Source organism: Sander vitreus, chromosome 1, assembly GCF_031162955.1.
Source record: "Sander vitreus isolate 19-12246 chromosome 1, sanVit1, whole genome shotgun sequence".
Classification (NCBI taxonomy): Eukaryota; Metazoa; Chordata; class Actinopteri; order Perciformes; family Percidae; genus Sander; species Sander vitreus.
In genome coordinates, this window is record NC_135855.1 from 38,563,445 (window position 1) to 38,589,975 (window position 26,531).

Sequence of the window (26,531 nt, forward strand, 5' to 3'; positions counted from 1 at the left end):
TTGAGTGTCACTTAAATGGCCCATTTGTGTGACCCTCCAATGTAGCACAAGTAGACCATTTCACGATTATTCTTTTTTTGTCAGATCATTTGACGATCTCAACATTTCCGACCGCACTTGAAGGCAGCTTCATTTCACAAAGAAAGAGAGAAAGAAAAGAGATTGAGGGACTCAGGAAACAGTCAGCTGTTCCACAAACTCCTATATATATATATATATATATATATATATATATATATATATATATATATATATATATATATATATATATATTAGGGTGGGAATCAGCCTCACGATACAATATCATCACGATACTCATGTCTTGATACAATATTTTTGCGATTTTAAACATATTGCAATATTCTGCGATATATTGCGATTTATGACCTTTTTTCCAACTGACTCTGTCCCCAAAAGGAAACTTTATCAACATCTGTTTTATCTAAAAAGATAAATGTCTCTGTTTGTTCATCTCACTTCAATTTGTATTGCTGCAAAATGGGATCGTCAAGCAAACAAACTGACCAACACATACATAATAATAGATCGATACTTGGCGTCTGTGTATCGATACAGTATTGCCACGGAAAATATCGCGATACTATGCTGTATCGATTTTTCCCCCACCCCTAATAAATATATATATATATATATATATATATTTAGAGGAATGAAAAAAGTATATACAAGTGTAGATTAAAATGTAAAACCTGCATACATATATAACAAAATAAAATATGTATAATCTTAAATGTACTTTCCCCCACTGCTGCTGAAGATTTTGACTGTGGCCATTTAGACTTCTCGTTATTAAAGAAGGAGAAAATAAATGAAAGTTGTTATTATGACTTTAAAGCAGCCGTCAGAGAGGAGAGGATGACGTCTTCCTCTTCCTTATGTCAACATCAATAACAGCTCTGAACTGACAGACTGGAACAGCAGAACCCGCAGCGCTCACTAAAACATGACATGTTTTCAATAGTGAATCAAGTTGTATTTTTGGTATGTGTTGAATAATTAAATGAATTTTAAGATACAACTTGTCCGCATGTGCACAGTCAGCACACACCATTACATCACTTTCACCTCAATTCAACTTGGAGAAGTACGTCTTGTTCACTTTATCACAAAACATTTGCGTGACTCAACTTCAGGCATTTTATAACAAATCAGCCAACAGATATGTTTTTTACACAAACTACCAAGAATTTGTGATCACATTACATTTGATTCATACAAAACATAATATAGCCTCTAAATAAAATGTGGATTTTCACCTCATTGTGTCATATTTGTAAGGTGTACTACATTTTGTAGGTTACAGCCTTTGTGGTATTTCACAAAACTCTGCTGCAGATGTGACAAAATAAGTATTAGGCTGCAATTCCCAGTGAAAATTACCGTAAATCCCGATATCATAATCAATAGTCTAGCAATGCCAGACCTTCCTCCACAGCACTGTTAGGAGGGTCTGGCTAGTTCACACAGCATTCTGGGATGGGAGAAAAACGTGCTCTGGTTTATTGACATTAAACCAATCAGAATCGTCTTGGGTGGTGCTAAGCGTCAGACAGATCAACGGTGCCGCTACAAAAGGAAGGAACTTGTTTTGGTGGAACACGTGTACGTTCAAAAGTAGTTTTAGTTGTGCAACAGAAAACTCAGATTGGACAGATAGTCTAGCTAGCTGTCTGGATTTACCCTGCAGAGATCTGAGGAGCAGTTAACCATAGTCCTCAGAAACCCACCGGAGGTTAGAACGCCAACACAAAGAAAGAGGAAGGAAACGGACATCCGTCCAAAAAGAGGGACATCTGGCGGAATTTCCGGCGGCACCGGAGCAATCCCGGGAGTGGAACGTCGTGGATATAGACTAAATAATTAATAACTTGGCTACAGACAGATACAGGGCCTCGACTTTTAACACAGGCCAGACAGTGGACAGCTCCTGGTGCTGAAAGAGGTCAAAACCTTAACCAGGTGAATGCCATATTGGTTTAAATATAAAATGAGACTGATTATAAGAAGACCTCATCCTTTTCCAACACCTGTTTTTGAGACTTTTTGAAGATACAAGCTACTCCCTGAGATACTATTAGTCCCAGGAGGAAGTAGTCCTTATCCTAAAAGCCTTTTCTCTCATTAAGGTGAAATATTGCAGAACATCGATGTTTTTAAGTGCACCTAATCTACACAATGATTTTCTCAGGCAGTTAGCATTTTTTGCCATTTTTTGCATGGCTCAAAGTCGGTCTGTTGGTCCGCCCCTTTGTGTCCAGATGGAAATACCTCTGTTAAGGATTTACATAAAGGATTTAACACCACTGCCCTTAGACAAAATCTTTTTACGTAACTACATCGTTCAGCAAAGGCTAAAATCCAGCACAAAAGCTCACTATAGTTTATAATGTTGAGGAGAGTCAGTTTATTTCCTGCAGAGAAATGCAGAAATGATAATAAATTGTTGTCGTTTTTCACGATGCATATTTAAAGCAGCAGTATGATAGTCCTCGGTTCTCTTCAGGTTTCCAATGCGGAGTGTGGAGAATGACCGTATCTTCTACGCTGCACTTAACGAGGAAAGAAGTGAGACTTTGTTGACCCAAAGTGGAGAGCCTTGTTAAAGTAGTCGATGATTTGGTTAATTTCCTGGAATTGCTGGTGACCCCTGGAGCGCTTCATTTCTTCTTGCTTCTCCACTTCTGTACTTCCACATCTGTTTAGCATTCAGAGCAGGAACTTCAGTCCCTACAGACCCTCCGAAGAGGCTTACACCACCTCCAACCTTTATGTATTCTTCATCCACCTGCTTTTATTTGGTATGCATCTCCGAGCCTTTACAAAATCAAAGTGTGTGAAGGAAAATCATTTGATGTCTCCCCTGCCCGGCTATATTTATGGTTATGAGGCACGGTGGCGGTCCCTTAAAGGGAGAAAGCTGTCAACGTGACTGGTTTTCATACCAGCTAGCTTTCAGCAAGGACAGAGAGAGTGGGGAGTGGTAATAATTAACTGTTGAAAACCCTACCGTGTCCTTGTGTTTGTTTCATGCATTGTTTCTTTTATTTTGTAGTCTCCCTGTTTCTCCCATGTTATGTCTTGATTTACTTCCTGTCTTTTGGTTTTCCCGCCTTTGAGATTGTCTGCCCCGCCCGGATGTCTTTCACCTGTTCCCCAGCCCTTGTGTCACCTGTCCCTTGTTTCACCCTCGTTTACTTGTGTATTTAGTCCATCCATCCATCCATCTTCATCCGCTTATCCGGGGTCGGGTCGCGGGGGTAGCAGCTCCAGCAGGGGACCCCAAACTTCCCTTTCCCGGGCCACATTAATTATTATTATTATTATTATTATTATTATTGTGTATTTAGTCTCTGTGCTAATGTGTTAAATGTCATCCGTCGTGAGTCTTGTGTGTGAGTTCCTTCCAGTGTAAGCTATATTTTCGTGTTCTTTGATTTCCCCGTTCCTTCCGTGTTCCTTGGTTTTTCTTTTATTTGGACATTACCAGCTTGCATGTTTTGTAAGTTCTCTTTGTGTTATCATTAAATTATTTTATTTCTAACTGCTGCTCCCTCCTCGCATTTCTGCACTTGGGTCCAAGCCAGATTACTGGCCCCTTCATGCAGTTACTTTTTTTCATTTAACCTTTTTTTCAACCAGGAATAAGACTCTTTGAGATTAAAAATATCTATTTGAAAGAGTTTCCTCGCCAAGACATTGATATTTTTGTACACAATTGTATTTAATAGGAAAGTGTTGGGTGATCTTCTCTCCATAAAAAACGTGATACTCACTGGTATCTCTTTATCTATAAGGCTCTTATTGGAAAACTGCCATCTTCCCTTACAGAACTTCTCTGTTACTCAGAGGGACATTATCAGACTCGCTCTGCGGTCGGGCTTTTACTTCATGTTCCACGAGCTCGGTCTGAACTTGGAAAAAGTGCTTTTAGTTTTAGTGCACCCAACTCCTGGAACAAATTACAGCACTTTCTTAAAATCAACTCAATTGGGCTTCTTGGACAATTTAGAAATCTGGTTCTGAACCTGCAAACTTCTACTTGTGCTTTACATAATTGTATTTTCTTGTGCATCCTTATTATCCTAACTTATTTATCAAATAATTTTCCAATTCTGAATGTTTTATTGTCTTTGTATATTTCTTTTGATTGTACTTTCTGTGTTGTTCTGTTTTTGTCTTTCTAATCTGACTCGATGACATAAATGAGGGCCTCGATGATCTCTCGAGGATAAAGGTTGAATGAATGAATGAACGTGGTTTCAGACATAAACGGTTGGGGTTGGGGGAGGTGCGTGATCACGGAAAACACAGGACTTTCACCCACGAGAGCGGGGATCGTGTCCCGCGTGTGACGTTTCCTAAACCCAACCGTAGCCTCGCAATAACACGCCACGTGGCGTGTATGTTTATGCTGTGACGTTGCAGACTGCTGTCCGCTGTATACAGCGTAGACATACACGCGGATGGCTCAAAATGCGTAAAGATAACACGCCACTTGGCTTTAGGAAAGTGACGTGTATGTTTACGCGAAGGCATGATATCATGTTGCGACGCGCCGACAGTTTTGTTGTCATTATTTAGAATTCCTCATGGGGGCGACAGAAACTACGCACTATAGCTTTAAAAGCTAGTTTTCATCGGCAGTCCCTTCACCTGTTGTTAATAGGCATCCTAGGGTGAAAACAATATAAAAATACAAGTACGTGTACATCAGATAATAGTACGTTACATTCTTGTCTTATGTACAGCAAATAAAAGCTCATTACATATAGTTTAAAAGACTTATATGATGTATAAAAAACAAACATATGAATAATATAAAAGGATTATCAGATGGATATTGATACTTCTTCACAGTCCGTGGTGGCAAAGTATTTGAACAAATGGATGAAACTCGGATATCTTCAGAATATCAGGACCCTTACAGAAAAGCAGCAGCCACACCAATTTACCTGAGATCTACCAACATCATCAATACCAGTCTTCCTCCACTCTCATTACTGATGTAAGGATGCAGAAAGATAATCCGCTGGGTTTATCCTTCTGTCCTCGTTCACTGCTGCTCAGCTCTGATGGATGAAGCCAGTCAGGTTCGCTGAGGAAACACACTTCTGTAGACGCTGCACTTCCTTTCAGCCGCTCACACTGTGATTTATTGGACTGGAGCGTCCTGTCGCTGGTGGGTAATCTCTGCAGAAACAGTTACATAGTCTGGCTGTGGGAAGCCGGGGGATTCACACTGGGATCCAGTTTCACTGCTGCAATATGCTGACTGGGCGGTCCTCAACACTGTGGGCTAGTGGTTGTATTATAAATCATAATAAAGGTGTCGCAGGCAATTAGTGTCACTGTGGTAGTAAAACTGAAGTGAAATATTTCACATCAGCAAAATGAATATCTTTAAATGGAAAGTTAAAGGAAATATTTCACTGAATCATTTGTAACTTGTTAGCATTACTTTGGTGGGAGCAGACCATTGGAAGAAAAGCCTTTTAAAGGTGCACTATGAGTTCCTGCATGGTTTCAGCGCGATTTCATTTTGTCTCAAATCGTAGGCCTCTCTCCTTGATCCGCTAGCTGCCTGCCCCCTGAACACACCGTGAAAAAGCCTGGTCTCAGGAGACAACACAGGGGTCGTAAACGTCAAACAAACACTAGAGGCACAGGATAGGCACCAAAATACAACCAACCACTCCAGCCAATCACCGACAAGATGGTTGGGGGAGGGGTGGGGGTTAGTGACAGTTAGTCAGTTATGGCGTTTTTCCATTACATGGTACCTGCTCAACTCGCCTCGACTCTACTCACCTTTTTTGGTTTTCCATTATGAAAAAAAGTTCCTGGTACCTGCCAACGGGTACTTTTTTTAGTATCACCTCCGTCGAGGTTCCAAGCAAGCTGAGGCGATACCAAAAGGTGACGTAAAAACCTGCAGACCACTGATTGGTCGGAGAGAATCGTCACTAATCACTGCGTCATCATTGCTAGAGACAGACGGGGGTGTAGTGAACAAACCCGCCGTTTTTAAATAGTTTAGCCGGCAGTGTTTTTTTTGTTTTTTTTGCTGCCTCCAGCTTCTTTTGAAACTAAATGTGTCTTCTGGCTGTGGCAACAACAACACACCTTCAACGTTCTATGCGTGTGTCGCTTTAGGTCACGGCAGTTTCCTCACGCATGAGGCGGTACTAAATCTGCAATGGCAAAAGGAGGACGGGGCACCGCGGCCGAGTCGAGCAGGTACCATGTAATGGAAAAACGCCATTAGTCATGACAGTTACGGAAACATGGGGGGAGGGGCGAACTTGCTCTGTTTTGTTTGGAATTTACTTGGAACGTCAGCAGAAGTGACCATGCAGGAACTCATAGTGCACCTTTAATGATTTGTAGATATTTGTGTTTTGTTTGTGCAGTACAAAGTGGTGTAACTTTAGTAGTTGCTCTCCGGCTAGTCTCACATTTCCACAGCGCTGTGGAGTAAGGTCTGGCTACACCACAGATACATTCTGGGATAGGAGGAAATAAAACTGCTCTGGGTTGAGAAGAGATTTAGGCAGACGGTACAGTTTAACCATGATGTGTTATCGTCCCCAACTCTGAGGTTTCTGTCTCCCCCAGATGCATGGATCTCTCGCTCAAGCTGTCGAGTTTTGTTATGCCAAGATATTGATGGTGCCACACAAAAGATGCTCACCTAAAACCTAGTTAAAGCAACACTAGAGAACTTTTCCCCTCTCTCTGGGATGTAATCTAAAGTGCCTCAGGCCCCTTTTGTTTCATCTTACCACAACATGGTGTTTCTGGAAATTCCACCACAATCGTACCATTGTTTTGGTCCATATTGCCCAGCCCTAGTTTGATGACAGGACACACAACATCACACGGGTGCACACTCGGGCAGACAAACCCACACAGACGCACATCAGATGCTAATACATACATACATCTGCTGCATGTTCAGGCCGTCCCAGTGTGAGCTGATCAAACTCAACACCTGAATGATCTCCGGTGTTGGCCCACAGGAAGCTGCTGCAGGATTATTGAATCCAACCGGAGCGATTCTCCCTGACCGCACAGGGGAGAGGGAATTATTTGTGGCCATTCTCTGTCTGGCTGTGTGAAATTACCCAGCTGCCCCCAGACCTATTTTTGAAAGGAGCCACAGCTGCTAAAAGGAACCTTAGCACTACTCTGTGTCGCTGTGGATTTGTGAGTGTCTTTGTGTTCAAGGTACAGAAAGAGTCTGAAACAGAAAGCACCCTTAAGATAGAAACATACTTTTGATTGTTCAGCCTGAACAAAAGGTACTCAGGTGGCCCAGGGTGAAAAGCATTTACCCACCACCGAAAAGAGAATCTTTTTGGTGTGAGAGTAAATTGCGGGAACAGCAATCAGGTAAACTTGTGTTCTTTCCTCTCCCAGTTTAATGTCAGTAAATAACCGTAATGTTAGGTTGATGAGCTAGCTTGCAGAGCATCTTTTGTGGTCTGTGTGTGTCTTTCTTGCAGCCACTTCCAGGGCTGTATTCTGTGACTTTTGTGCCTGACAAAACTGAGATTGAACAACTAGCCTATTTATTTTGTTTGATAAACCCGAACCGACTACGGTGTTTATAAACTGCAGCTCGGAAAAGATAACCACGTCACGTGTGAACATGCATTCATATTAGTTCATATCTGTGTGCACGAAATGAAACTTGCACTTTCCAGCAGCAACATCTTTGAAGACCCTGAATGTAAAATAAGACCTGGATACAGCGTTCGAGGCAGAGCCCCATTCATTTCTATAGGAGTTGCTCAGTGGCTAGTCTCGCTTTGCCAGACCTTCCTCTGTGTTGAGGAGGAGGGTCTGGCTAGTCCACACAGCATTCTGGGATAGCAGAAAAACGTGCTCTGGTTTATTGGCATTTCTTTAAACCAATCGCAATCGTCTTGGGCGGCGCTAAGCACTGTACGGAGCCACGGTGCCTCTGCAAAATAGTCTCGGGAAGGAACTTGTTTTGGTGGAACGTGTACGTTCAAAAGTTGTTTTAGTCGTGCAACAGAAAACTCAGATTGGACAGATAAATAAATCATAAATCAATCCGAGTTTAAAATTCCAACACAAAGAAAGCGGAAGGAAACGGACATCGGCTGAAAAGACATGCATCTGGCGGAATCTTCGGTGGCACCGGAGCAATCCCTGAAGTGGAACGTTGTTGATATAGACTAATCAGTGGCAAATAAAGCCAAACGAGTTCAACTGCCGATTATAAAATTACCCTGATGATCAGCGCTGCTTCTGCACTGTTCGGCCCGTAGAGCATGCACACTGAAGATCTCCGCCAGCCAGGCCGGCTACTTCCAGCTTAACTCTTCGCTAACTTGAACGGGGATTAAATAATTTAATCGCGCGGCTCTTCTAGACTTTCCAAATGTTATCGGACCGAATGGATCAAATTCTGACAGTGAAACAAGTCATTTTGCAGGGGTTTTGAAGCTCAAAAAGATGTATCCTCTGATTTACAGACGTCTCTTTATCCATTCAAGTCTACGGGAAAATGTTTTTTTGGGACAGAGAAGTCATCAAGTGACAGACAGGGAAGTTGTAATACCGCTGTTGGGACCAGTGCAGCACAGCAAATCCTTCTTACAGCCCCCAAAAGTCTAGGGCTGGCCCTGCGTGTAGTATGTGTTCATGATCATCGTGGTTTGTTCCCAAAATGTCAATTTGAATCCACAATATCGTAATTTCAATATGAGCGTTGCATTTAATGTAATAAAGAGAAATAAAAGACACAGTTTACATGAGTCAGTCAGTCAACAGTGACTTAATGAACATTTCTTTCCTTTTTTTTCCAACCCTTTTTAAGAACACGTCTCTCTCATGGGTGACGACTTTAAATGAAGTGGCTTAAGTAATTGCCAGGAGATGATGATGATCCTTGATGATGGCGAGACGATAATTACACCCTTCTTCACACTTCGTGCGTGTTTTCAGTCTTGGAAAAGGTTACTGTAAAAAAAAGGTTTTTGTGATTCAGACTGCAGCTGGTGTGAATTTTGAACAGTTTTTCCTTCTCTAACAGCTGTTTCAAATGTAATCACCTAATTACAATTGTAGTAATTTAATTATGAAGGATTACACAACATGATTACTTGTAATTGTGCCAGCTGTTTGTTTTGTTTTTTTGCATTGATGACTCCTGTTGGTTTAACCAGGACGTCTGTTTCAGCCTTCGTCTTTGTGATCATGTTTTGTGATTGCAGTAAATGGGACTGTAATCATGTTTTCTCTCTGGCATCGCTACAATGCTTGTTGTTGTTTTTTGGTGACAGCTCTTCATGTCTTCTTGTTTTCTTTTCCTGCAACGCTGTCTTTCTTTGTCATGTCATAATCACAGATCTATCTGTGTAATTGTGCTGACATGAGTGATTTGCAAAGATGTGCTAATAATGCTGAGTGCGTGTGCAGACAAATTCCCAACACACCACACATGCCCTAATTTTATTAACCCTGACCTCACCCAAAGAGGCGGCAATTACCCAGAGTGCACTGGCAGTCACAAAACCTGTTTAATTGCAGTGAGAGCAGGGCACCCGTCTTTTTACTCCATTAAAGTAAAAGCTTCACGCAGAGCAGTCAAATTAGCAGTATACACACATTTACACAGCTGAGACCTTGCCACAGGGAGACAAAGAGCGAGACGGGAAATAAGCAGGAATTACTGGTGTTAACTGTTGTGTCAACGCTGTTAACAGGGAGAACCAGAACACAGCTGTTAGTTTTAATCTGAGAGACCTGAAAACCGTCAAGAAATGACTCCATCTAGCTCACAAGTCTCACCGTCCAACCTGAATGTTACATTTCTTTTCCTGCAGTTTATTTTAGGCTACGTTTATTTTACCGACACCAAGGAGTTCAGTTCAGTTCGGTTTGTTAGTCTGTCTGTCAGCAGGATTACAGAAAGGAGAGAAGAAGTCCGCTCTTTCAGCCGCGCTGACCGTCATCAGTATGAAAGACCAAACGGTCCGCGGGGACCATGCGCGCCGTCCGCAGCGCCCCGACCACGCTGAACACAAGAAGCATGGATGGCTTTAAGTGTACGCTGTATTTAGAATATTTTCAGCCCTTTACGACGGGGAACTGAAGCCGTTCTCTCTGCTCTCTTCAAAGCCGCCAGGCTCCTTCATCAAAAACAGTATTTTTGATGGTTTAACGTGATCATTTAAAAAGCCTAAATTGGAACAAAATAAGTTAGATGTCTCACGGTAGTCGTGCTCTTTCGTCGTGATTTAATTTGCTGTTATTAAACTAAAACTGCTTGCCATCCCCTCAGATGTGACAGCTGGCAGAGTGTTACTTTTAACTGGTAAACACCATCAGGGACCATAAGTGCACAGTTGGTCCTCTTCACACCCCCACTGAAGGCCCCACTTACACCAACATGTCCTCCTCGGCAACAGCCAATGTCCCTCCATGTGTAAAACGATCCCGCAGGGACAGGCTGTCAGTGTCACGTCCCCAGAACTGACAAAAACTGTGACTGACGATGTGTCACCGTGCTTTTCTCTGTCCTGCTTCTCGTGTTTGCTCATATCGACTGCAGATGAGACACCGAATGTATTGCTAGTCTTCAGCAGCAAGTTACACTATTTGATTTTTACTTTATTTGTTTATGCTGCAAGACAATTTTCTGAATTCTAAAAAACCTTTAAAGTTATAAGGACTATATTATTGAATCCTGCAAAATTAACTCAAAAAGCATCAACATTTTGGATTTAGATATTGGTAGAGCGGCAGCTAATTATTATTTTCATTTTCAGTTATTCTGCGGACTATTTTCTGGATTCATTGCTAAATAATTTTGTCTTTAAATTGTCAGAAAATTGTTAAAAAAAAAAAAATAATCACAATTTCCCAGAGCTCAAAGTAACATATTCAGATTGCTCATTTTGTGTCACCAACAGTCCAAAACCCAAAGATATTAAGTTTACAACGATATGAAACAGATAAAAAGCAGAAAATACTCAAATGTAAGAAGCCAGTACCAACAAATCTTTGCTTAAAAGGTGACTTAAACGATTAATCAATTATCAGAAGTATTCTGAAATGAATCCTCTGGTTTTCAGGAATGTTCTGATGTAGTGATCTACACTGACACTGATGTTACTCTAATTTCTTTTATTATTTTATAAATCAATTTATGTAATTTAAACCTGCATGGATATGTTGTTGTTTTTTTTGCTCACTTGGGGGCAGCACAACAAGCAGTTAAAACAAAATGACATATTATCGCCATATAATCTGTTAATATTAGGGGTGTGCAAAAAAATCGATTTGTATTCGAATCGCGATTCAAAATCGATTCATATTTTAAAAAGAAATATATATATATATTTTTTTTTAATTGTATGTCTACTGTTAATAAATAGATAGATAGATTCTTTATTGATCCCCAAGGTGAAATTCAAGGTCCCAGTAGCTTACAGACATCACACACAACATCCACATACATCATAACAGGATGTTAAAATAACAAATAAACAAATCCACATGAATAATATGGACAATAAAAGATACTGAATAAACTAAATGAAAAATCCACATGAATGTATTAAGGGATGTATACATGGGAAAAGTAACTACATTTACATACTGTGAATCGTTTTTGAATCGAAAATCGATAATGAATCGAATCGTGAGCCTAAAAATCGGATTTGCATTATGACATGTTCTGAATCGTACACCCTTAGTTAATATGTTGAATTTAGCACGTTTGTTATTTCCACATCCAGCAGTTACAGAGCAACATGATGATTCATTAGGAGTCTTGGGGTCCTGTCTTTCACCCAGCAGAGCACCAAGCCCGACGCAAGTGTCTTTGCTAGTTTAGGACCGACGCAGTTGTCAGTTTCCCGTCCAGCGCCCGCGTCGTTTAAATAGCAAATGCACCTGCGCCCATCTGTGCACCCATGGGCGTGCTGGTCTTACAGGGAGGTGTGTTCAGGTGCATTCTGGGCGTGTTGCTATCTTGAGGCAGCGGGAAGTGATCGCGCCATTGACCAACAAAAACCTGGTCTAAAGTCAATAACGCAGCATTTCATTGTTATTTTAACAGCACAGTAGTAAATTAGCATTAGCATTAGCGCCTAGGCTTATGCACAGCACGTGCACACTATGCTTGTTACACACACAGGGACGCGCAGCAGCGCACAAACATGCAGAAGATTAAAAATAAAAATATTACAATGTGAAATAGTATTATTGTGTATATGTATATATTTTATATTACACGTTATTATGGTTACTGCCGCTTTCACTTCACGCACGAGCAGATCAGTTTCTTCTCTCTGAAGTCAATAACGCAGCATTTCATTGTTATTTCAACGCCTGCTACACCTCGTGGAGTTTTGGTGGCATAGTGCTGGTGCCATATATGATCTGCTCGTGCACTTTTACTTCACGCACGAGCAGATCAGTTTCTCCTCCTGAAAATCTCTCCTACCTGCTTAGCAAATCCTCCATCATAATAGCAATGGTCCAACCGTGCCTGGCTTTTAAAGGGAATGGGAGATGACACTTGGTTTATTGCATGTTACGCCCAAAACACACCTATGATTAATGAAGACACTAAGTACAACCCTTTTGAACCATACGCCTGGCTCACGGACCCTTTTTTCCGCCGTTAAACTAGCAAAAGGGGATTTGTACACACCCTAAACACACCTGCGCCAGGCACCTCACACCGTGCACTTAGATTGTTAAAATTTGGCCCTTTGTGTTTGTGTCCACCTGATGAATGTAAGTCCAATATTCTCTCTCTTTTAGCTCGGTTTTTGGTCTCTACCAACTCCTGAGGGAAACATCTGTCTCTTTGGCTGCTAAATGCTCCTCTATGTTCACCAGCTAGTCTCTACTCTCTAACTGTGTCTGAAACAAAGCTGATGAGAGTGAACCAAAACAGTAAAGCTGTGGGCTGTAAAACCAAAACAATCAACTGAATATTGATTGTAGCAGCTTTAATCTTTCTTTTTTTTTGTATTATTATTACTGTTATTTAAATCCCACAGTTAAGCTCCTTTTAATATGACCCTGACGACAATACAGGCATATACGTCAAAGTCAATCCACCGCTGCATACTTACATACATACGCTGCTTATATGCTTTTCATTTGCAACAAAGTGCAACTGGTGCAGCTTCCTGTACAGTTTATTTGTTTAACAATGATAAAGTAACATTCATGCATCTTGCAGTTTATTCATTGATTGTAATCTAATTTATATACTTTTTACGTGTGTGTGTGTGTGTGTGTGTGTGTGTGTGTGTGTGTGTGTGTGTGTGTGTGTGTGTGTGTGTGTGTGTGTTTGCAGGGGGAGGTTTCAGCTCGAGGCTCAGCCATGGAGGGGGACTGCCTCAGCTGTATGAAGTACCTCATGTTCATCTTCAACTTCTTCATCTTTGTGAGTTCTCTGCTCTTTTTGTCTGTGGTTTAACATCTGACTAAAATCAGATAACATTCCTGCGAAATCCTAATGACTTTGATTTGTTTCTCAATATGGCTTTATCTCGGGAAAATGATATAAAATGCAGCGTCTTTTTCACGTTGTTTCCAGATGTAACATAACAGGATCAAACATGAAGGACCCTGTTGCATCTTTCTTTCTTTGTGCTGTAAAACAGTGCTACTGCAGAACATGACTCAAAAGAGGGTCATATAACATTCAGGGGCCATCCACACGGAAACGCTTTTTGGTGTAAACGCACGTTTTGCATCGTTTTGGCCGATCGTCCAAACGAATCCTGTAAACGCACTGCCTGAAGACGCACTTTTTTGAAACCTGGTCCCAGGGTGAAAAAATTTCGTCTTTGTTTGGACGGTGAAGCCGCATACTTGCGTATCGAAGATGTCGTCGCCACACACCTCGACCTCTATCCCTCGACCTCTTATCCCGCGACGACGTCTCATAACAACAACAATGGCGGACTACATGCTTTTGTTTCTGTTGGAGAAGATAGATATAGATAGATAGATAGATATATATATATATATATATATATATATATATATATATATATATATATATATATATATATATATATATATATTCTTGTGTTTGGTTTCTTCTTCTACTGTCTGTTTGTATACAGCTCGCAAGCTTTATATGCATGCTCCGCCTCTTCTTCTCCATTTTTGGTGAATTTCTGTAGCAGAAACAGCGCCACCTATAGGACTGGAATATGAAGTAGCGCATTGAATCATTTACAAATGGATCCATTTGGACGCAAACCTTGAAACGATGGAAGACGGGGGGAAAAAAGATTGTTTTGGTACGTGTGGATGTGGCCTCAACCGCCAAAAATATGAATTATAAGATCTCTGAAATCTACAATGCACACAAACCTGGTTTTTAAACTTCTATCACATCACTCCAGATTTGAGCTCCTCACTTCACGGACACATTCATGGTCTTTTAACAGTTTTCTGACAAGATGTCAAGGTTGCATAACTTTGATTCTTTACAGTTGATGGAGCTTTGGAGTTTACATTTAAAGAAAACTACAGTTTATTACAACAACAGGGGTTACATTTACGTAGCCATGTCAGTAGCATAGATTGTAAAAATGATGGACAGTGTTTCTCCACTTCATCCCGCTGTACAAAAGTGAAGCTAAAATCTCTTAGATACGGGGGCCAGCCATCTTGTAATTTTTGAGCCCGAGTCTGCGCAGTAGTGATCGGGCGGTGGAGCCGAGGTATCAAAGTCCCGCCCAATCACCCGCTCGACCAAGCGCGAGTCAAACCCAGCCATCAATCATGACGTTTCAGCCCGTTTTTTATAGCATCAAATAACTAATAAAAACCAAACTGATCAGGAAAATAAACACTTGAACAAACACCAGCGTGATCAGAACTACCTCAAATGACAGAAACCATCTTTGGGGGAAATTTATTTGACGTGTACTTTTTAGTTTGGCCCATGTCCCGCCCGCTAACATTGAGGGGGGGTTTATGACCTATACTGCAGCCAGCCATCAGGGGTGATCCAGATGTTTTGGCTTCACTTATTTATAACAACTCACTAAAGTCACCGCTTAGTTTCTGTGAACGCAGCAACATGAAGCTAAAACGGGACAACAAACTCGAGCTACAGACGATCACACCTTTTGTGAACAAACCAGCAAGTTAATCGAACTTACTTGGCGGGGAAAAACATTCTAAACATCCATCACAGTTTACAGACCGACCTCTTGCTTCAACTTTGACTTGATATATTTTTTACAGGGACAACCGTTGTCTCTCAGCCAGAAGTATATACAACAATAAAACAAACATTAAAATCAGAACAGGGGAAATAATCGGGTCAACACAAAGCAGCAAAACGGAAGCAGTGATTCCTCAGCTGGGTGGAGAATCTGAACCCTCGGCCCAGTTAACATCTGAAGTAGATACCCTCCTGCCTGAATAATGAACCCTTCCTCTCCCAGCTGGGTGGCTCCTTCCTGCTGGGTGTCGGCGTTTGGGTGCTGGTGGACCCGATGGGCTTCAGGGACATCGTGGCGGCCAACCCGCTCCTGTTCACCGGCGTCTACGTCATCCTGGCCATGGGCAGCATGCTGTTCCTGCTGGGCTTCCTGGGCTGCTGCGGAGCCATCCGGGAGAACAAGTGTCTCCTGCTCTTTGTGAGTCTTCATCTGCCTTCCATACCTGCATTCACACCTTACGGGGGTGGAAAGTAACTAAATAGGAAGTTTACTCAAGTAATGTACTTAAGGACTGTACTGTAGCATTACTACTTTTACTGAAGTTAAATTCGAAGTATTTCTTCCACAACAGACACATTGTCTGCAGAAAGCGACAAACGGGAAACTCCACTCAGCAGTTTTCACGCATGCCCATCACGTAGTGACACTAAACAGCTTTATGTAGCATGTATCTGTAGCATCTAAATAACAAGTGAAACCAGATACAAACTAATTGATTTCAATTAAATCTGCTGAATCGATTATAGGAGTGTAAATGTTGGATTTGATTTAGATGCAACTCCCCCGATGTTGGCTTTGCAGCTATTTTGGGATCTGAGGACACTTCTGTAGTTCTAGTGCTACCAAGCCACAGCCAAGCGGACCAATCACAGTTGTTGCAGTCTACTTTTTTTGAGAGGTGCACGTCAGGCTACGGCGTAGGGTCCCTAGCTACGTGTACCTACATACGTACCTACGGCGTAGACACAACGCAGTAACAATAACTCTGTATTTGTGGATAAAATGACTGAAACATGCAGAACAAATGCCTCATCACAGAGAAACATCAGCTTGTTAAAGAACAAATGTTTTGGGTGCTTTTAAGGTTGATTTGTTTGGTTTAGGTTTAGTATTGACTCACTCTTTAGGTCTGAGAAGTCCACACACAGCAAGAGCATCGCATTTATTTTTCATCTCTTTTAGCTCAAATCCAGTGTCTCAAGAGTCCATATTGAAAATAAATACAATATCCCTCACACACACATCATATGTTGTTATATTTTAAATAAATAAAGACATCTGGTAGAAATGGGCCTAGTAGACGCTGTGAAGTACTGTTAAAGACGCTATCCTTGTGTGTCATTTCATTTAATAAACACTTTATATGTATGTGTGATGCAGTAGTGCAACTGCAACAACAAGGAAACTGAGTTAGAGTCACTCTTCATCCTCCATTAAATGCTGCTTCTCCGTTATGTAAGAGCAGAGTGAAACAATACAAGTGCGCCATCTAGAGGAATGTAATGCTGCACATCTGCAAGACAAGTATGAGATTATGACTTATCAGTGTTTAAATTAAAAAATCTCTTAAAATATAACCATGACTCTGATATGTTTAGAGTCATAATGAAGCGTTTGTTCGGAAAGGCTGTGCATAGTATTTTTGTTATTAGAGTATTATTCAATTAGTTCCGTGTTTAATACTTGTGACTTTTTGTCTTTACTGGTTTCAGTTCTTCATGCTCATCCTCTTCATCTTCCTGGCCGAGCTGGCAGCTGCCATCCTGGCGTTCCTCTTCAGGGAACATGTGAGTACAGTCTCTGTTTATACCCGTTTACATGTAGCCGTGCAAAACAGGATTTTTTTCTAAGTTTACCAGCGGCGGCGAACTTGTTGGACGGACCGTGTGAACACAGCGTCCCTCTTTCATTCCTTCAACCTGCTTCCCAAAAAGGTTGACGTAGCGATGTGTGCAAAAATCCAAAAACCTGTTGATATCCAAGTTTTTGATAACGTTTAAAAGTAGCTGTGTTCCTCCTTCTTATCGGGTCTGCAGCCTTGCAAACTGTTGGCTGGTTGGTTTGTTTACAGCAACCATAGCAACGCACAGACCTGACCATAAGCCTGCGGTGAAAACCCTGATTGAGACTCATATTCTGAATGTGCTGTATACATGTCCAAACAATGCCTCTAAAACCCAAATAATACTGGAATATCCCACGTCTTAATCGGAAAATGCTATATTCGGAAAAAGGCCTTATTCGGGATATCCAACAGGAATATGCTGTTTACATGACCTGTATCGAATTCTGAATATTGTCATATTCGGAATAATAGTGGAATATTGCTGTGCATGTAAACATACTGAATGTTTCCCCCTCATACTCTCACAGATGTGGACAGCTGCCACACACACACTTCTGTTTATGCTACTGTACATTGGCATCAGTGTACACAGACGTGTTCGCTCAGGTGCAGTCAACATGTCCTGTACGTGTGGTCATACATTTTGAGCTGCACGTGGACATCTGCACAAACCCTCACGAACATGAGCAGATTACATAATTTACGACATGCAAAACCGTCGCAGCTTCATGGTTACAGAAAATATAGTTTGAGCTTGAGTTGGATGGATACCTGGTTACTTGTTTACTGAACTGTGTCCGTGTCTCTGTCCAGTTAACCAGAGAGTATTTCAGCAGGGAGCTGAAGCGTCACTACCAAGGACACAACAACACCGACGTCTTCACATCCACATGGAACGCCATCATGACCACGGTGAAGCAGCCATTTTATGATTACCACTCCTTTCTTTTGCCTTCGTCCTTATATTATCAACCCAGTGTGACCACAACACCATCTGTGCTTGTTCCCTCCCTTCATGTGTCAATGTACAGTTCGACTGCTGTGGCGTAAGTGGCCCCGAGGACTTTGAGGAGAGCCTCTTCAGGCTCCTCAGCCCCAGTAAAATGGTCCCCGAGGCCTGTTGCCAGAGGAACAGTTACCCCGGAGACGTCAGTGTGGAGCAGTGTGTGAGCGGCAGCATGGTCTTCAGACACAACAAGGTCAGTAGAGAAAACATGAGAAATGTACACACCTCAGGGTAAAACAAACGCCTGAAAGCAGAGCACTGGAAGACTCTTTAAGTGAAAGTAGAAGTGCAGCAATTTGAGAACAATCCACTACACCACTAGCTGCGAACCGGGCTGCAATGTTACCCTACAGGACAAATGCGCAACATCAATTTCCATCCACTAAAAGTGCTGTTTTTGCCATTAACAGGCTCAGATTATTATTCTAAGTATCTGACAAAATTATGGAAAGGATCCCTTCAGAGATAAACCTTTATGTTTAAGAGTAAAATCCTTTTTGTTTAACCAAAACTCAGAGACCGCTATCGCTAAACCCACCAGACTCCATTCAAATAAACAATACTTTTAGCGTGTATAGAGCCAGCATATTTTCACATGTAAATCGGTAAATGGTGTGTTTATTTCAACCAAACCAGAGTGGGGATTGTTGACAGTGGAAAGACGAACCAAGACAGCTTTTAAAAGTTTTATTTTGTTTGTGTCGACTTTGAATGAAGCGTGTTTTACGATGATAAAATTACTGTTAATTTAAATGGAGTCTGGTGGCTTTGGTGAGAGCAATTTTGTGGCTGTTAGAGAATCTTAATCTGTAACAGATAGGTCTATCTCTGTAGGGATCCTTTCCATAATGTTGTCAGACACTTAGAATATTAATCTGAGTCTGTCAGTGGGAAAACTAGCACATTTGTGGATGTAAATTGAAGATGCAGAATTGCCCGATTAACTTACATTGTAGCTTGTTTTGCTGCTGCCGACTGCAGCGATCTCGCTTAATACTGGACCAATGTCAAACATCAGTCACACAAAAACATGGGGAAATAGGTCAAGGAGAAAAAACTGAAGTTACCCTTTAACTACTTTATATACTGTGCTGGTCTGTAAAGGCAGTGATTCCAAGAAAAAAAAACTGTAAATCAGTGTTGCCATCTCTAAAACATGATATTGTTTCATAATTGAATAAAACTTTGCTTGAAAGGGGGGTAAAATGTGAAGTTAAACATTATTTACACCCAGGTTAGTATTATAATGCTATGCACATTTAAATGCATAGTCTAAAACATGTTATAACAGAAAAATGGACACACCACAGTGTCAGAATAATGAAATATGGTTTTATAACGTTAGCCTTCTTCATATCTGTGTGTTTTGTTCCTGCAGGGCTGTTACTCTGCGGTGGTGGACTACTTTGAGACGTACATTTACACAGCAGGAGCTCTGGCCATCGTGGTGCTGACAATTGAAGTAGGTTTTCAAACTTCTTTATATTAAAATACTGAATCATTTTAAAAGATTGTTCTTATTTTGATGTAAGGGATTCCGGACAGTGATGTTGGTTTTTTAAATTACAAGAAAACAAGTTAAAAACAGCAACAATACATTAAAAAATTCCACATTCTACATTAAAGTAATAATGAAGACTGAATGTTACAGGTTAGTTTTTAAGATGACAGGAGGAGCTTAAAGGGTAACTACCGTTTTTTTCAACCCTATGTTCCTATGTTTTTGTGTCTAAGTGACTGATGGGAACAACAATCTTTGACATTGGTCCATTATTAAGCGAGATCGCTGCAGTCGGCAGCGGCGAAACAAGCTACAATGTAAGCTAATAGGATATTTGTGCAGCTTGTATTTACCTTCACAAAAGTGCTTGTTTTGCCGCTGATAGACTCAGATTATTATTCTAAGTGTCTGACAACATTATGGAAAGGATTTCTAAGCAGGTCGACCTTTCTGTTAAGGAGTAAGATCCTTTTTTTAAACATAAAAACATCCGCAAAATTGCGTTTGTTAAACCCACCAGACTCCATGTAAATAAACAGTCATTTTAGCATCGTAAAACACACTTCATTCACAGTCGACAGAAACAAAATAAAACTATGAAAAGCCGCTTTGGGTTGTCTTTCCACTTGTCCAACCATCACAACTCTAGTTTTGGTTGAAATAAACACATAGTTTACCGATTTTAGATGTGAAAATATGTTGGCTCTATACACGCTAAAAGTATTGTTTATTTAAATTGAGTCTGGTGGGTTTAATGCTAGCGACTTCAGAGCTGTTTCTTGTTAAACAAAAACATAGGAAAATAGGGTCCAGGTTGAAAAAAATGGTAGTTAACCTTTAAGTCAATATTTAAAGAGTCTAATATTCTGCAGAACTCCTGGAATCTTTATTTTGTTTGTATTATACAAGAGTAGGCCCTAAATTATCGGTTACATCTTGTTTATCTTCAAGCCGAAGATCTTTAGTTGCACAGTTTAAGGCAGATTTAAGGCGAGACACAAATGAGGCATCACTTATTAAATATATCCTAATTTGCATACAACAGAAATGTGAACATTGTTTTAAGCCAGGTTGAAAATACGTGCTTCATTTTGTTGACATATTAGAGTCAAAGGTTTTTAAAGAGGGGATTTTGGATATATCTTTTTATCACTCCATAAATCAGAAAATAAAAAAAAAAATCTATTTTTTCAATGTTTTTAGGCTTACAATGTTGTATAAATTGGGCTGTGGATGACATCTGAACAAAGCCTTGTGTAAAAAGCTTCAGAATACAGATAGGAATGAAAGTGGAAAGTTTGGTGTGTCAGTGTTGCTGAAGTGGAGATTTCTGGCTCAGAGTCTGAGAACAAAACCGGTAACACTTTACATGAAGGTATCGACATAAGAGTGACATGACACTGTCATGAACACATGACACAGTCATGACACATGAACCCTAACTCTAACTCTAACTCTAACCCTAACTTGTCATGACAAAAACCGAATGACACTTACTGAAAGAAGCGTTATGTCATAAACGTTTATGACTTGTTTATAATGTTTATGACACGTTCATGACAGTGTCATGTCACTCTTATGTCGATACCTTCAAGTAAAGTGTAACCACAAAACCTTTTAAAGATATGGATTGTAAAATTCAGACATTTTGAAGACACTACAGGTGACTGTTATAGAAACATAACTGTACGGATGATGTTTTCCAGCAGCTTTTTTTTTAACCCTTTCTGATCTTTGTCTCGTGTCTCTCTGCAGCTCTTCGCCATGGTGTTTGCCATGTGTTTGTTCAGAGGCATCCAGTAACCGCTGCGTCCGCACGCATCATCACCAGCCGTCAGAAAGGCACAAGCGGAAGGAAAAGAAAAACTGTAAAATATGGAATGTATTTTGTACAGTGATAGTTTATGTGTCTCATTGGTTTTGTGACATCATTTTGTACTTCGCAGCAGCAGCAGTGGGGCGTTTGAGGTACTGCTATAGACACACACAGGAAGTAATCTGCCACCTGAGGATGAGGTTCTGCGCTGTCCGCTCTGTTTTTCTCAAAAGTAAAGGATTGACACTGGTGCTAAATCAAGTTCTTCAAGCTAAACACTGAGGGCAGACTGATTTATAGATGGCCACTTCAGTCCAGGACCAATCTGTGTCCTGGAAACTGGTCCCAAAGCTGGAAACACACACAATCTATTGCCCGATTATAACGTTGATGTGGCCATGATGATTGATTTTCAGGATCTTGGAGGGTCTGCACAACACAGTTCAGGTACAACAAGCACATGTTATCCCGCAGTGAGCCTCAGAACAGTCAAAGCTGTCAGGATTACAACAGACGTGAATCAACAGTGGACACGAGAGGCTTAACAGGGCCTCATGCAAGAACATTTTTTGTATTCTCATCATAAACCTTTAAACTTAGGGGCGCCCGGATAGCTCAGTTGGTAGCGCGGACGCCCATATATAGAGGTTTAATCTTCGACGCAGTGGGCCCGGGTTCGACTCCAAAAAACATTGTGTCCTTAGAGCAGAGGTGTGTTGTGGTGAAGGAGGGATGGTTTGACATGAAGGTACAAAGCATCTTGAAATCTTGTTAAAGCCACAAAGTTGATCCTGGTTTTTGTCAGAAACAAACGTGATCCAACAAGGCCCAGCGCTGGCCAATCACACTCCTGGTAGATTACTTTGTAAGATGATCGTCTTAACGAACGTTAAAAAAAGGTGTCACCTCCTTAGGTTTCCGCCCCAAAATGTCAAAAGTCAGTTCATCCGCGCACGAAGAAATCAACTTCACGAGCAGAGTTTACCACCGCGAGCACGGGTGCATGTGCTGCTTAGTTTTATACGCGCAGGTGCCATTCTTTCCCTCTCCCTATGTTTAGTTTTACACCCGCAGCCGCCTGTACACTCTCGATCGTTGAATTGGTGCGCAAAGAGCAGCGTTGGGTGTAACGCGTTACAGTAATGTAACTACTTTTCCGGGTAAAAAGTAGCGCTACTACTGAAAATTTGGTAACGAAACGTAGTTCCTTTTTCAATTCGGCGCAACGTTACTTTTCCCAGGGACAGATTTGACAGCGACACCGCCTTCTCAGCTGCGCGCTCACAAGCTCCACACGGGACGTGACAGAGGCTGGTAGCAGAGTAATCATGGCAAGCGAGAAGCAGCCAAAGCTAACTTTTGAGAGTTTTTTAAGCTTCGTGGCTTTTTGCTGGACGGCGCTCTGAGCCAGGCAGACACAAAGCTGACAACCTCACAGATGGATCTGGTGGTGATGGCCTCATACGTACACGCAGCGGACCGCAGTGGACTTGTGTCGGTTGCACAGACACGCAAGGATTTCCAGAAAAGAGGCTTCATCTGTCTACGACAATGCACGGATCATCGTGGCTGCGTGACCGGTACGAGTCGATACAGACATTACATAGTATACACTAACACCGTGTAACGCCGATGACCTGCTGATGTGCATTCAACTCGCGCTGGACTCGTTCATAATGAATCAGCCGGCACTCTGTGAGGAGAGAATCCTGCGCGTGTGAAATGATAATTTGCTTGTGGAGCATGTTTAATCATGCTTGCAAGATATGACATAAATCTGATGCCATACACCTTGGTCAAGCCCAACCGTGCTGGGCGGCGCTGAGCCCTGATAGCAGAAATAGTGAGAGAGGACGGACTTCAGGCTTTATCCCATCATTGTACATCCATTGAGCCAGACTTAGTGGGAGGAAACCAAAGCACCCGGAAAAAACCCAAGCACACAACACACAAAGGGAGAAGAGAACATGCAAACTCTCCACAGATAGGCCCTGCCCGGACCGATGTTTTGGAGTCTGATAAGCCTTCAGTCTCATGCATCTGTTACTCAAACGTTCATGTCTCACTGATACCTGAAGCATCCTGTACAGACCCTTTGCGTTGTTTTAAAGAGTGAGAAGTGGGTGGTAAAGGTGACGTATGCATGATGTTAAACTGTGAGTTCTTCTTACAGTACAGACTCTAAAGGAGCTGCTGGAGTCAGAGTGACAAAATGTCCCGACCAACTAATGCCACAGAATATAAATAAAATATCTGTATTCTGCAGACCACTCACACCTCTGTCTTCTTTTAAAAAAAACTCACCTGCCCCTCCCCTCCATGAAGTACAGCTGAGCTGACGGTGCGTCTCGCTAGTCCTCGGGTGTTTGGGGTTGAGCGATTGAAAAAAATCCAAAATTCTCTTTTGAGACATTGCTAAGTAGCGCTGATAGATAGTAGAAACTCATTCGTCGTGTGTGGCTGTGAGTGTGCGTGCATGCTATGCGTAGTCTGAATCGCAATCGCGTCAAGACAAATCTGATTGGCCAATACACACTGAAGATAAATTAAATCATTTTAAAATGACTAAAATGATCCCTCGCTTCATCCCACACCCCAAACATGACATACAAAATGTTGTGGAACAGAAACAACAACCAGAGATATTTATAAGCTATCATTTTACTGTCATCGCAGTTTTAAAGCTTCGCCACCACTTCCTGCGACTATGCCTGTAGAGAAATGCAAAGTATCTGTGCACGGCTCTTACGACAGGACTCGTGAATTTCATTCATACATTTCTGAATGCAACAAATTCAGTCTTCGTATAAAAGGTTCTTGCATGAGGCTCATTGTCAACAACACAAGTCATAAATCATTTTGATTACAATAGTCTGTACACTCATGCAAGGTTCAGTGTAAAGTATTACAATGAGGAGTTTTCCGTATTTAAGTTTGTCATGGAGCACCTGTAAATGAATGCAACTTCACAACATGAGATTGAACGTGTTCATGTGTAAATATGCCTCAGTGGGGCTGTGCCAGTGTACAGTGTGATCATGTTGATGTTGTCAGTAGTTAAATGAAATGGAAGTTTGGCTAAACTGTCATTTTACTGTTGTGTTTTCAGTTGATTTGTATAAATGGCACTGATTGATATTAAACTAATTTCTGTGATTTTAGTGGTGTGACATTTTATTTATCCTTCATATACAAATGTTATTTTTGCCCCATGAGGGTCCAAACCGACCTCATAATGCTCGTTTAGTCAACCCTAAGCAGAGGTGGAAAGAGTACAAAAATATTCTACTTAAGTAAAAGTACGATTACTTTGATGAACTTTTACATGGTTATATGTAACTTTCAGTTTGTGTTGATTCTAGCGGCCGCTTTGGACAAAAGCGGTAGTGTTTTTACCACACCTGTCATAAAGGGTATATACGGTGCTGTATTGCCCACTGTAAAAATAGTAGGCCAACACAAACACGGAGTAAAGGGGTAACCTTCGCACTAAATGGAAGAGGAGCGTAATTATATGTTGGCTACTGAAGTACAACCACATTGTACATTGTAAAGTTATTTTATGAATGAAATTGACATATTACATACCTGAGGGCCTATTCGGGGTCTTTTTTTAATCATTTACAATCCCGTAATTGTCTCCATCTGTTGAAAGCCCAACCGAAGTTGACTCATGTTATCGCCGTCGTCTTTTACTTTCCCTTTTAGCTTTTAGTTCTTTTCTGTGATGGTCCTGCCATAACTACAACAGATAACTTCTAAAATAACATTAAAATACAGTTAGGCCTATATAAAGAAATCTCCTGCTTCCTTTTACCTGGCTCAAAAGGCTAGGTACGAAGACATCTGTGACCCTAAAGAATGTGTGACTGTAGCGCCGTCTTTCTGTCGCAAATCATCCTGTGACGTGGCGGGAAAAATCAAACCCGAGCAGAGGCCTTACTAAACTATATTTGAAAATTTGAAACATTAAAAAGTTACATATAGTCACTTTAAAATGTAGCAAAGTGCAATACTTCAAACAAAACATACTTGCTGTAAGTAAAAGTAAAATTACAGATTTAAAAAACTACTTTAAAAAGTAAAAATTCACAAAGAAACTACTCAATTACAGTAACCTGAGTAATTGTAATGAGTTATTTTCCACCTCTGACCCTAAGAACTTTTACCTTATCATTTGATAACTGTGAATGACTCAGCCATCTTTGGGTGTTTATACAGTATGGGCTGTTTTTGTTTTTGTTTTCTCCTTCTGTAAAAACATGATTAACTTGATGATAAATTCTTTTGGAACGTCCGTTAGGATTTCCCCCATCGCACAAATACTGCTGACTCCTCAAACAAAAAACCAAAACACAGGATCACATATCAAGGAGTCTTATGGTGCCTGGTAACCATAGATTCAGTGCATCACCATGATGTTGCGGCTTGTAAACTGATATAAATGTGAAAACAAAAGTGATACGAGGCAGGCAACGTTTCTTAACTTTGTGCTGCAGGTCCTTGATATTCCTGACTTATATTCACACATTCAAGTATTTGAACGTGTGGAGTGAATCCATCACCAAATGTGGAGAACACCTCTCGAACAGACTGGGACAGCTGCACTGTACCTCGGACTGGTCCTGTCACATTTGGTTGGAGAAGGTACGTTTTATGACACAAAGAATCGGATGTAATTCAGCAAGTTGAAAGTGTCTATTTGTTTAGATAAATGTATCACATGATGATCTTATTGATTAGAGTATTCACATTTCTGATACTAAAGCAGTGATTCCCAACCTTTTAGGTCTGAGGTACCCCCACAGCCCTGGCAGATGAACTCGCGTACCTATCATTAATTTCCAAATGTATTTTGTGATTGTTGAACTGTCAATATTTAGTTTGGTCAGCAATCGTATTACTGTAGTTTCAACTGTTTATCCATTACTTTTAGCGAATCATTTTTGCCATTTCAGGCCTTTATTGGGTAGGACAGCTTAGACATGAAAGGGGAGAGAGAGGGGGAATGACATGCAGCAAAGTACCACAGGTCGGAACCAAACTTGCGGCCACTGCGTTGAGGACTGAGCCTCTGCGTATGTGCACACGCTCAA

At 41.1% G+C, this 26,531-nt stretch overlaps 1 protein-coding gene across 2 annotated transcripts in view; it reads left to right on the forward strand.

Annotated features, from left to right (window-relative positions):
• Nucleotides 1-24,596, forward strand: part of LOC144520990 (tetraspanin-18B-like) — a 43,134-nt gene extending 18,538 nt beyond the window's left edge. For both annotated transcript variants that reach the window (XM_078255147.1, XM_078255157.1), the window contains exons 3-9: nucleotides 13,373-13,462; nucleotides 15,489-15,683; nucleotides 16,979-17,053; nucleotides 17,926-18,024; nucleotides 18,144-18,311; nucleotides 19,497-19,580; nucleotides 21,375-24,596. In XM_078255147.1, coding sequence (XP_078111273.1) covers nucleotides 13,373-13,462; nucleotides 15,489-15,683; nucleotides 16,979-17,053; nucleotides 17,926-18,024; nucleotides 18,144-18,311; nucleotides 19,497-19,580; nucleotides 21,375-21,422 — 759 coding nt within the window. In that variant the 3' untranslated portion in view covers nucleotides 21,423-24,596. The remainder of the gene's footprint in view (nucleotides 1-13,372; nucleotides 13,463-15,488; nucleotides 15,684-16,978; nucleotides 17,054-17,925; nucleotides 18,025-18,143; nucleotides 18,312-19,496; nucleotides 19,581-21,374) is intronic.
• Nucleotides 24,597-26,531: the final 1,935 nt, after the last annotated feature.